At 46.1% G+C, this 12,201-nt stretch overlaps 1 protein-coding gene across 2 annotated transcripts in view; it reads right to left on the reverse strand.

The window, feature by feature from the left end:
* Nucleotides 1–239: 239 nt before the first annotated feature.
* The window catches only part of LOC104954234 (fidgetin-like), a 27,837-nt gene continuing 15,875 nt past the window's right edge, over nt 240–12,201 (reverse strand). The window contains exons 3-4 of one of the 2 annotated variants that reach the window (XM_010781322.1): nt 1,272–5,334; nt 240–1,190 (exon numbers count right to left, since the gene is read on the reverse strand). In XM_010781322.1, the coding sequence (XP_010779624.1) occupies nt 3,095–5,334 (2,240 nt within the window). In that variant the 3' untranslated portion in view covers nt 240–1,190; nt 1,272–3,094. Of the gene's footprint in view, nt 1,191–1,271; nt 5,366–12,201 lie in introns of those variants that run through there. The other variant, XM_010781315.1, reaches the window with a different exon arrangement.

A 12,201-nucleotide genomic window follows, 5' to 3' on the forward strand; every position in this document is an offset into this window, starting at 1 on the left:
TGAATTGTTACATTTTAATGAGCGAAGCGACAGCGCCGGCTTCCTGCGCAACACGGATGATTTTATAATTGCACACAAGGGTGACTAACTCAAGGCTCATTAAGACCATTTTTCAGCTGGGCTATTTTTTGGCAGGGCAATACATACACTTTACTACTGATAAATAAATTCTGTAATTAATCTTCAGACGTTAATGTGACATAAAATATAAAAAAAGACAAGATATAATCTCCCAAGAAAATGTCTTTAATGAATCGTTTGTTGCTGCTTGTACCTAAGATTACATGAAAATACATTGACTGCAAGTATGGCAACATATTCACACATATAAACAAGTGGTGCATTTGTATTGTATGTATAGGTATGTACAACAGAAACACGTTACACTCTGGTTTAAAGTTGTGCAAGTGTGTTATATATACTAACAATTTATAAAATTCAACACACTAAATAAAAAAAAGAAGAGTGTGCCCACGTATATACACATTCACACGCACACAACCACAGTAGTTCACAAAAGATTAAAGCAAATGTATCGGATTATACATTTCCGGGTCACCTTTAGGGCGACTCTTCCCTCCTCACAAATCGCTTGTGAGTGTAATCAGGTGTGTGTGTTACCTATATAGCTCCATCTCACACAAACACACACTGCAGCCTGTGGGTGCACCATCAGCTAAATGTTTTGAGTACAGTCGTCTGAGGTAGACTGCGCAAAACTTTGTTGTTATTCTCTCCACTTTACTTTTTTTTTTCAATGCTTTTTCTGACATTTGGAAAGACGTTATATGTTTTGTAGCCATGAGGTAGCTTTAAAGAAGAACTCTTAAGGAAAGGGTTTGAAAAAAAGATAGGTAAAAGCTAGATTTAAAACACAACGAGACAAAAGAAAGGGCCACAAAACACGTATAACAAGCGCAGCGTTGACCGGTGTTTCAAGTCGTTTGTACGGGGGGGGAGGAGTGTGTGCTGTTGTTGTGTGCTCTGAAGTGCATTAGTAGGTTTTTCTGTCTAAAGGGACTCTCTCTCCAGAGGATTTGCTGACAGAAGGAATTCTGGTACAGATTGTTTTGAGGGTGCTTTTCTGACGGACCACTCTGCTTTCCCCTTGTGCTGCCGCCACGCTGCCTGGCTGTCTTTCCTTCCCGTCAATTTTGCTGATGCTCAGCAGAACTCTCCCCCCCCCCCCCCTCCCCCCCACATCAGGTTGCTGCAACTTTGACGGCAGAGAATTTTAGCGCCAACAACAGAGCAGGCTAGCCCCCCCCCACACATCAGGTGCTGCACTGACGCAGAGATAGCAACACAGAGCAGGCCTAGACATACAGTAAGTACTTATATTCAAACAAAAAAAGAGAGACGGATTTACAATAAAAAACTGATGATGAATGAAATCTCCTTCAGGATAAATACCGGACAGACAAAGCAAATACATTTCAACCAAACAATATTACACAGAATGCTTTAGTGCACGTACATTACACTAGCTTAAGGACTCCTGTGTGGCAGCAGTGGAGCTAAAGGACAGCTTCTTACACAAGGAAGGGAAAAAAATACATTCCAACACAATGGGCGACAGATAACCTTCAGGGATGAAGGACTTTAAGACCACAATTCCTCACTCATGTTACAAAGCTTTCCACTCAACTGAAGTGTGTATCCAAATGCATTTAGGTGCCAAGAAATTATGTTTCAATTAGTCTTCGATGGTCAGTTTGGATATTTGATTTAAATGTTCTGAATGATTCAAATAGTGTCCACGTGTTTTGTTGGACAATAACATTACAGAGATGTCAATCAATCAGAGTTGCTATTATGAAATTAGATTTCACCTTCAGCAATTTCACCTCTACTTTTCCCCTTGAAGGCAACAGATGAGCTTTTAACTACAGTATCTTCCTGACTTCCTGGAGTAATGTAGTTAAAATGACAAACATTTCAGAAGAAAGCAAATATGTGTATTCCCTAAAATGTTGATCTTTATATTTTTTGGAGATGTTTTAGCATCAGGTTCCTCCATGTCAAATAATACGTCTCCCCTCGCTGACAAGACAGAAGTTAGCTAAACTGATGGAGCCTCCAGCAAAGCCTGCTAACGCCTAGCATCGCATAATATAAACAATGTTGATTATGGTTGTTTTGAATAAATATACAACGACATTGACCCGACACCTGATTTCTCCTAAAACCCCAAAACCAGACAGATTTTAGTTTTTTTTTAAGCGATGAAAATAAGCTTCAGGATTGGTCAAGTAGAAACAGGTTACTAAAGCACCTGCTGTGAGAAAAGAAAAAGGACATGTCTTTACTCACTATTGATTAATGTTCCAGAAAATATTCAGTACATTCATCGTCACCTCTTTGCTATTTATAATAGCCAGTCGAGGTAAACCTAACACTGCTTCGCTAAACATAAACCCCCTCGGATTCTCCTCTCAGGTCTTAGTGCTTTTCGTCAAGAAACCTTGAGGTACTGTACAATTCACAAACGCTTTCCTGAGTTTTGTTTGTTACGCTTGTTTGTTTAGCAGACACAGGAGAGATAAGTGCGCGTCAGGGCCCAGACTACTGCCGCCCTGATGGATTACTGCTCTTAGCAAGACAATAAAGAATGATTGACCACCACCAATGGCAACTGTCAATCTGTTTTTCAGACTCACCTCTGGAGTTTTAAAGCTCTTAATAATCGTCAGCTCATGCCATGAATGTAGATTGTGAGGCAAATAAACAAAGAAAGAAAATCAGAAAGCACCACTTCAGGCACTTGGATAGCCAACTAAATGTCAAGAACAGGAACGTAACGATATATTTACACAGACACTGGGGCGTCTCTTCTCAAGCCAACTTGCTTGCAATGTGTAAACAATGCCTGGCTTTCTGGAGTGTCAAGCAATTAAATTAAAACTCTTGCTCATTAACTGTAAAACTGCCAGTTGTCTCATCAAACCAGGTCTCTGGGTCGTCTAAACCCTGCTTGTGAGAACTCAGTGAGCTTGTGTTGGCCTTCTGTGTGCCTTTCCCTCCAGCACAATGCTTCTGCCCTGAGGGGAGGAATTGTGTTTGCCTCTTTTTCTCAAGGGCGGAATCTTTCTTTTCACTGGCTGCAGCCGAACATTTTGTTCCACTCAGTGTACGTGTCAATCTCTTTCTGTGATATACTGGCTTGGAATTTACAAAAGACACTCTCAAAGTCCTGGTAGGTGAGGGGCCGGACCTGTCCCCGGGGCATCATACCCGACATGTCCATGCCTTGTGCGGAGACGTGTAACAGTCCCACGAGGGCCTCCTGGAATAGCCGGGCCACGTCCAGTCCGGAGAAGCCCTCGGTGCGCTGGACCAGCAGCGCCAGCTCCTCCACGCTCAGGCAGTATTTGTGCTGAGATTGAGCCAGGAGCTGGCCCACGATGTGGTGGCGGGCTGCGCCGTCCGGCAGGGGCACGAGGACCCTGCGGCCAAAGTACCTGCGCAACCCTTCATCCATGTCCTGGGGTCGGCTTGTGGAGCAGACCACCAAGACTTGGTTGCCTCCGTCCTCGCCTGAGCCCATGAGCAGGGAGTCCAGCTGGGCGAGGAGCTCCCCCTTCAGCCGGTTGATGGGACTCTCCTCGCTGAGGTGTGCTGACAGCAGCATGTCCACTTCACTGATGAACAGAACGGAGGGCTGCCGGCAGCGCGCCACCAGGAAGGACGCCCGGATGATTTTCTCTCCCTCTGCCAGCCACTTGGTGGCCAGCGTGGAGCCGTTGAGCTGGAGGAACGGGGCCCCGAGCTGGCTGGCCAGGCAGCGACCCAGCAACGTCCTGCCACTGCCCCTGGGGCCAAACAGCAACACGCAATGGGGGGCGGGGCCTAAACTGCTGAACATGTCCGGGCGCAGAATGGGCCAGAGGACCTCTTCCTTCAGGGTTGCCTTGGCTAGTTCTAGTCCTGCAATGTCGCTCCAATCCACCGGGGGCCCCTGCTGAACGATCTCAGAGGTCACCATGTCCAGGAGGTGAGGGTCACTGGTTTTTAGCTGCTCTTCAGCAGGCCGGGAGGATGAAGATGATGAGGAGGAGGTAGTCCCTGGTGCTGAGTGGGAGAGGTGGAGGCGGTGATCCTCGGCACCTTGCTCACTGAGGGAGGGGGAGGTGAAGCTGCCGAGGGAATCCGTTGAGCGGGAACCCCCTAGGGTGGAGGTTACGTAGGCCGGTGGAGTCAGTGGCCCACCTGCTGCCTGGCTGCTGTACTTCCTCTGCTCAGAGGACATTGTGGACTGCTTCTGGGGATTAAAAGGCTTTTCAGGACCCCTGTCGAATCCACTGTTGGAGCCTCCGTTGGCGCTGCTGCTGTCAGCTATCCGGTACATGGGGCTCTCAGCGGAGCTCCGAGCCTGGCCATAGCCAAAGTTACCGTAAGAGTCCATCTCTCCTTGGCCTGCCATGTAGAAGGCTTTTCTCTTCAGTGAGTTGGAGGAGCTACTGTTAAGAGGGGTGGGGGCAATTGGGGTCAGGTTGTGGCTCTGGTATGGGTATCCAGGTAAAGTGGAAGAGGGGGGAAGGGGTGTAGGGGCAGCGATGCCTGGGGGGAGGTACGATGAGGGAGGGGGGGCTCCTCCAGGGCTGTATCCCGGCCCAACGGAGCTCTGGGCCGGGTAGCCTGCTGGGGGGTAATTATAACTAGACAAGTTGGGGGACCCTCCGTTGTACGCTGGGACTAAAGTGGGGTGGGAGGGCGGAGGGGGTGGCTGCAGGAGCCCAGAGCTGTGCAGCGGAGAGGGGAGTGTTGGGGTGGGGGCCGACTGGGAGCTGTAACTACTGTGTAGGTAGGAGCTGCTGTATGGGGGGCCGTATTCCTGAGAGGCCATGGAGGATGAGTGGAGCGCCGTGGCAGAGTGGCTCCCACAGCTGCTGCTGGAGTAGCTGGGCTCGCTCAGGGTGCTGGAGGCCAGGCCCGGGGAGCTGCACATGCCGGACACCACCTCTGAGGCCGCCGCCACCCCCCCCTTTCTGATGGAGACCCCCTCTGGGATGCAGCTCATGGGGTAGACACCATCCTGCCAGGGCTCGGATTCACCTTTCCGTCCGTTCATCACCCCCGGGATCTCGGAATAGGAGCCCGGCATCTCCAGGATACCGGAATACTTCTCGGCATACTTCTTGAGCAGGTTGGAGGCGGTGAGGGCGGAAATGTCGTCGTTGGCCCAGGCGTACTGGTAGGAGGCGGAGCGCTGCAGGTGGCCGGGCACCGCCCTGTAGGCCTCAGCCTTGTGGGCCGGCGAGCGCGTGGTGGAGGAGATGTCGAAATGCTGTTCGGCCCACTGGCTGTGCTCGGGGGTCCACTGCATCTTTAAGCCTGAGAGAAACAGAGACATAGACATCAACATGTGAACACATTGACACACAATAATTAAAATGACAACACCTTCAAATTGCCTAGGATGATCAATTAAACAGGTGATACTCATCTGGTGTTTTCTTTCTTTCTTTCTAACTGATACATATCATGAGATAATTTTATGTCCATCAGCACATTAATTACTCATTTCTACAGGCCATAAGAAGCACAGAGTGTGTTGTGGTGTACAGAGGCTTGTGGGATGGCAGCCTAATGCACCCCGGCCAGACCAATAAGACAGAGGCATTGAGGGTCACTCTATAATCCCCAACTCATCTGAGGTGGCTGGAGATGGGTTTGAAAATGCGCCTTGGCGAGTACCACAAAGCAACACACACACACACCCATACACATCCACCCCCCTCTGTTCGTGGTGCTTTCATCGAGCACACACACAAACACACACACACACACACACACACACACACACACACACACACACACACACACACACACACACACACACACACACACACACACACACACACACACAGAGATTCATGCTCAGACACACAGGCATTTAAAAAAAAAAAACTATCTCTGCCTGCACTCAGGCGTGCTGACGTGCACACGCGCGCACACACACACGCATGCTCACATCCACTGACCCAGACGGACAAACACAGGCACGCACACAGGAGCTGTAGCGAGCAATGAATTACAACACATTGTGTCTCAAGCTTAGTTCCTGTCTGCACAGCTCCACCTTGACCTCCTCCCTCTCTGCCGTTCTCTTTACCTCTCTGTCTGCCTCTCTTCATGCCTCCCTGCTGCCTTGTCTTTGCTGTTTTTGTCGTCCATTTTCCACCTCCCCTCTTTCCCTTTACCTCCTTTTATTCTGACTCCATCCATTTCGATATATATCTCTCCCTTTCATTCCCCTTTCTTCTCGGCCACCCCTCCTCTTATTTACTCCCTCTGTGCTTGCTGCGCCTCCTCCCCTCCCTCCTTCCCTTGCTCCATCTCATCTCAGACACACTCACCTGGCTCTCCCCTTTATTGCCTCGGGAGGCTTGAGAGCCACTGTTTCCTTTAATCCCAGCCAATGCCATCTGCAAACACTGACAGTCACACAGCGACTCCATCGTTGTCTCACTATCAAAGCCGTGGCGCTATCAAAGGCTGGACGGGGCGTAATCACAGCAGCCGCACGGCAGATTGAACCCTGTTTGATTTGACTTAGTGCACACAAATAAAGGATAATATCGGTGTCATTTAGGCTGCTTCCCCTGACTTATTGACTGGCTGCGGTTGCATGTAGAGCTCCACAGTCGGGGGTCTTGTGAGCAATGCCTCCTTCAGAATTGGTTTGTGTGTGTGTGTGCGCTTGTGTGACTAAAGCAGGCATGCACAATAAAATCCATTCATAGGGAAGCAAATCTTCCCTTCCTCCCATCCATTTATCCAACTGCAACACACACAAACACGTTCACACTGCCTTGCTCTCTTTTTCCAAGGCCCTGTGTTTGTTTGGTAACAACACAGAGAGGGAGGGGGAAATCCCCAGACCCCTATTTCCTCTCTGCTTCTCCTCTCTAGCCATCTCTCGGCAGACGCCAGTGGCTAATTAGCAGAATGGCGATCTGCTAATTGTGTTAATTTACAACATTTTAGCCGAGGGGAGTCTAGAAGGGGCTGGCATGCCTGTCACCTCCCAGTGTAGCGAGCAGGGAACGCCTCAGACAAAGCGGAGGAAAGTTTGGTATTAGATGGGAGGCTCCTCTTATATTGAAAAAACATTAAGTGGAAGCAGCGCTATAAAAGGGCAGTATTTCAAGGAGAAAATTACAAGGCAGGCATACTGGACAAAATGAGAGGAAATGAGGCACAATAAAGGTTCCACAATCCTGTGTAAATAATTATATTTTAATGTGCTTTTAAAGGATTGTATTCTCAGGATATGTTTGATTATTTGTTCGGTAGGCACTAGCAAAATGCTTGCTTGGCAGTGCACATGAAATCTCTATTATTTCTATATTATCACACTAATATGTATCAGAGGATAGAGAGGAGACAGTGGAAGAATGGTGGCTGGAAACCAGATTGAGCCACTTTCTACATAAGTATATAGTCTTAGTCTTGTAGGCCTGCTATGAATCTCCTTGAAGCAGCAACAAAGTGTCTTGATTCTGCTGTAGAAATACCCACCATTCTTACATCGTTTAATGGAGCATTCAGCAATCTAATTCTATTGACCACCACTAGTGATCAAGGTATTATGGGAATGTCGCCAAGCACTTCACCTTGGCCTTTTCTGGCTCTCTCTAATGTTTGATATAGCAGTTACTACCAGGTCTGGTATTCCTAATGCTCTCTTTGTGACAGAGGTGCCTTTTTACTGCCGCTAACACAAGAGCGATATCAGTCAAAAATAGTCAAATAAAGCTTTTTTTTTTCTTAAACAGGCTGGTTCAGAGCGTTGTTTCTGTAGTATGCTAAATGTAGTATTTGGGAAATTCAACATTTGGGGTTTAAAGACAATAATGAGTTGATTTGGCACATCTCTTGGGAGAAATTAAAAGCTGCACTGAAAATATTATGACGTGTTAAGATGGATGTGTGTTTGCGTTGTCATGATGTATTGTTCTATTTTAAGTGTCAGATTCTGGTTGAACTTTTCAGTGCAGGGAGGCGTTAAGAGACACGGATGGAGATTAAAAAATTCAACGTGGGAGGGGGGGTGACTAGGCCAAGAGAGAGAATGCTGTGGCAGAAAAGGGGGGTTGGGGGCCGAAAAACAAATAAAGCAAGCCTTGTGAATCCCACACACTCTTCTCCCCATAGTTTGACACTCCATCAAACCGCGTTATGTCCTCCATTTAAAGAAACACGGGTCTTTCTAATTCCATCATTAATAAAGATAACATATATAAAAGAGTGTGTCAGCCTCCATCAGGGCTTTCATCTCTTCTATAATGAGGTTAATGCAGGGACGCAGTGATTACCCCAGCAATGCAAATGAAGGCCAAATGATAACTTGCACTATTTAAATAAGGTAATAGCGATTACTCTACGTTATTCAAATGAGGACGGATACTTTGAACTGAGCGCTTTGAACTCGCTGCTCCTTCTCCAAAACATATGAAAGGGATGGAGGAGGATTGACTTTGGAATCTTACAGTGTGTATCCTCTAATTCAACGTGATGTAAACCAAGGGCAATGAGCAAAGTCACTTAATGTGCGCTGCAGGATGGGCGGGGTCCACTCGGAAAATGCTTAAGGTAGGCCCGACTTACAGATACTCATTTTGAAAGACCTTGAAAGTCATTTAAAAGTCCTTGGATTCATTGTCAGAGGGAAACACTTGAAAGGAAACAATAAAACGACACCTTTCCATTATTTTATGTATATTTTAATACATTTAACAACACATTCATTTCCAAAAACTTTCAAGGCCCTCTTCCTATTTTAAATATGAAAAGGATTCAGTGGAGTCCAATTTGCTTTATACTAAAATGTGTGTTAGCCTTCATCAGTGTGATTACATGCACAGACAGTTAAAAGACCTTTCTCTCGGGTAGCTGAATTATTTTCGATTCATTCTTTTTATTTGCTGCACCTCAATGGAGCTTTCAGCGCAGCCCTTATTTGATTTCCCCCCTCAATCTTTCAATGGTTTAAAGGGCCGGGGGGAAATGTGCGAAGCATTTGGATGGACACATGCGGTAAGAAAAAGAGCAAGTGTGTGTAGCGGAGAAAGCAGAGAGAGAGATCAGGCACTCAAATATTCTCCACCTTCTGAAGCTTCAAGTCTGCCAGCGCGTTTTTTCCCTCTCATCCAGCCTCCACATAGAGAAGCCTAATCATTCTCATTACACTCGGCGTCCATCTGCATCAACAGAGCTGCCTATTACGGAGCGCGTGTGTGTGTGCAGTAAACAGCTCTTTAGAGAGAACTAATGAGCTCTTTTAAGTCTGTCCGCTGTGTGATTCTGCAAGCGGGGTGTCAGAGCAAACTGCCCATTTTGGTAACGTCATAATTAAGCCATGTGTGGAAAAAGAGATGTACAAGTTCCCAAGCCCGCACACACACACACACACACACACACACACACACACACACACACACACACACACACACACACACACACACACACACACACACACACACACACACACACACACACACACACACACACACACACACACACACACACACACACACACACACACACACGAGACGCACAAAAGCATGCCCTTCTTTGTCTATCTAACACAAACAGACACTGAATACCTTCAAAAACAAACTATCATGTCATATTTTATATAAACCTGCCTCCGACTGAGTGTAGGAGGAGAAGACAAGTGATAGCTCCATCAAAAGAGACCTGTTTTTACACACCACCGGGGAAATCTAACCAGTTACACAAATCCTTATCAAATACACCAGAGGGCATCTTTTAACCTCTAAATCTCAAGCGCTGATCACGCGCTGTGTGTGTCTGTATGTTTCACGAGTGTGTGTATTCTCACGTGCGCGGGCCTTGTGTGTGTTTGACAACCTCCGGATCGCCTTGTTAATGAGTCCAGCACACTGTGACTAAGCCACGGGCTACGCTGTATTGGCACACAACCTACAGTACAGAGTCAAATAATGTGATTAGGTCCTCCAAAAGGCAATTAATTAGGAAATTAGTCATGAGCTGGTGTCACACGCACATAATCAAAACTCACGCTGCGACGCGTCCTCTTCAGAGCAACAGTCACCCGACAACACTTTGAGACTAAAAGAGTAATACATAAAGACAAATGTGTACAACTAAATACCTTTCCTCAGACAACAAAACTGTTCTCCAAGCCAGAATTTTCATCTGAAAACAACCAGAATCCGCGTCTTTGAAGCAGGCGATTCAAGCGCAGCCACAGCTTACCATTACATCGTCGCAACAACAACAACAACAGATAAGGGAGTAAACAGAGCGAGTTCAAAGTCTAGACGTGGAGCAGTGACCGGGAGAGATGAGCTGTCACTAACTCAAAGACAGTAAGGGGGGAAGAGAGATCGCTGTAAAGATGACAGCTCTGAGCCGCCATATAAGGATATTTGACAAATGACAGCGTCTTTTTAAGAAAATCAAATATTCATTTTAATCTGCGATCTTTGACCTCAAGCGAAGTTATCGCTGCTCCGACCATCAAACTTTCAAACGTCTTTGTGGAGCACATATTTCTGGTATGTAAAAATATTAGGGTATATTTAATGATGAATCTAAATTTAGCTCGCGGAAGAAGTATAAATCTCCCGACTGTATTCCAGAGGCGTATCATCGTCGCCCCTGCCTGCCACTATCAGATCTTGCTGCGAGCTGTATAAATTGACACTGTCTAAATTTCCTTTTACTAGACAGACTATTGAATGGGTGGGTTAAATGGGTAGGGCGCAGTTAAACAAATGCTCCGGATCAAGGAAATTGTGCGTGGCTTCTTTTGTCATTCAGAGAGGAAATTGAGAGATATTCGGCGGGGGCTCGGAGCCGCTAACGCATGGCATTCATCTATAATGCACTCGGCCTGTCCGTCAGCTACTCCATTTCCTGTGACTAGCGCAGCGTGCCTAATCACCCGGCTCCACGCGGGGTTCCTTCCTCAAAGACAGCACACACACACACACACACAGGCACGGTCACACAGGCAGGAATGAAGACACACACACATGCAGGACACTCAAACACGCTTCAGCCCGCTGAGGCAAACAGATTATTCTTATCTGGGGAGGAAAACATCTGTAAAGACGCTCAGCATCACTGTGCCGGGACAAATCCACACATATATCATCAGTGTGGAGAAACACACATCTGTCCTGTGGGAAGTGAAGTGTGATCGTAGACTTCAGGAAATGACTGTACATGATGTTTCTTTCTTTCTTGTTTGAACCAAACTGTGTCTTGTATGTTGCCAACACACAAGACATGTTGAATTAATTGATCAAACAAAGTCACTTGTAATCATTTGTATTGTACAACCCAGGCCTCATTTACTAAGGGTTTATATATAATTGTTTAACACATCAAATAATCTCTTAATTCTATTTTTAAATCTAAAAAGCATTAACAATTTATTAACGTATAAAGCCATTAGTAGTCACAACCTATGAAGCCCTACTAATGCATAGTTAATTAAGGGTTTTAAGCTGTAGCTAATGGCTTAATTAGGTTAATAGTTCCTATCCATAAAGATTTATAAACAATTGAACATTAAGGGATACTCAATGAATCATCATTTATGTTTTATAAATTGTTCTTATATCATTATTATGTTGGAATATTAGTGTTTAGTCCATATAACTGATCTAGAACAACTTTTAAACCCTTATTCAAGCTTATTTAATGTTTCATAAATTGTTTAATTCAATTATAAAGCTGTATCCTTAAAATATGGCTAGCTGAAGTGTCCAGTAGTCCAACTCTTCTTACTTTGTTAGACAAATAAATAAGTTTAAGACTATCATCCGCCTACACTGGTGTCAATTAAAGCTCTACTGTCCTTGTGTGTCCGGTGACACCCCCCCTGCTGTACCCCTACCTGAGGGTCTCAGAGTGGCCCTGAGGTTAACATGGGCCACATACTATCAATACCGCTCTGAAGCCCAGATCCATACATGTGAACCAGCCGCACTTTGTTTACCTGTGTGCTCAGTAATTAAAATAGATTTCTGAGCGGGGGCCTAATCCTTTTAGAAATGACATCGATCTGAAAGCTTCGGTGTAACTTTGTTGCGTTTTTTTTTTTATCCCCGCCCATTCTCTCGAGCAGTGTTCCCCTTTTTGATGGAAACTTCGGAAAGTCCTCGACATGGAGGACGTCATTTAGCGCCAGGCGGGGGG

The sequence above is a fragment of the Notothenia coriiceps genome, unplaced genomic scaffold (assembly GCF_000735185.1).
Source record: "Notothenia coriiceps isolate Sejong01 unplaced genomic scaffold, NC01 NC01_scaffold00000492, whole genome shotgun sequence".
In the NCBI taxonomy this organism is placed as follows: domain Eukaryota; kingdom Metazoa; phylum Chordata; class Actinopteri; order Perciformes; family Nototheniidae; genus Notothenia; species Notothenia coriiceps.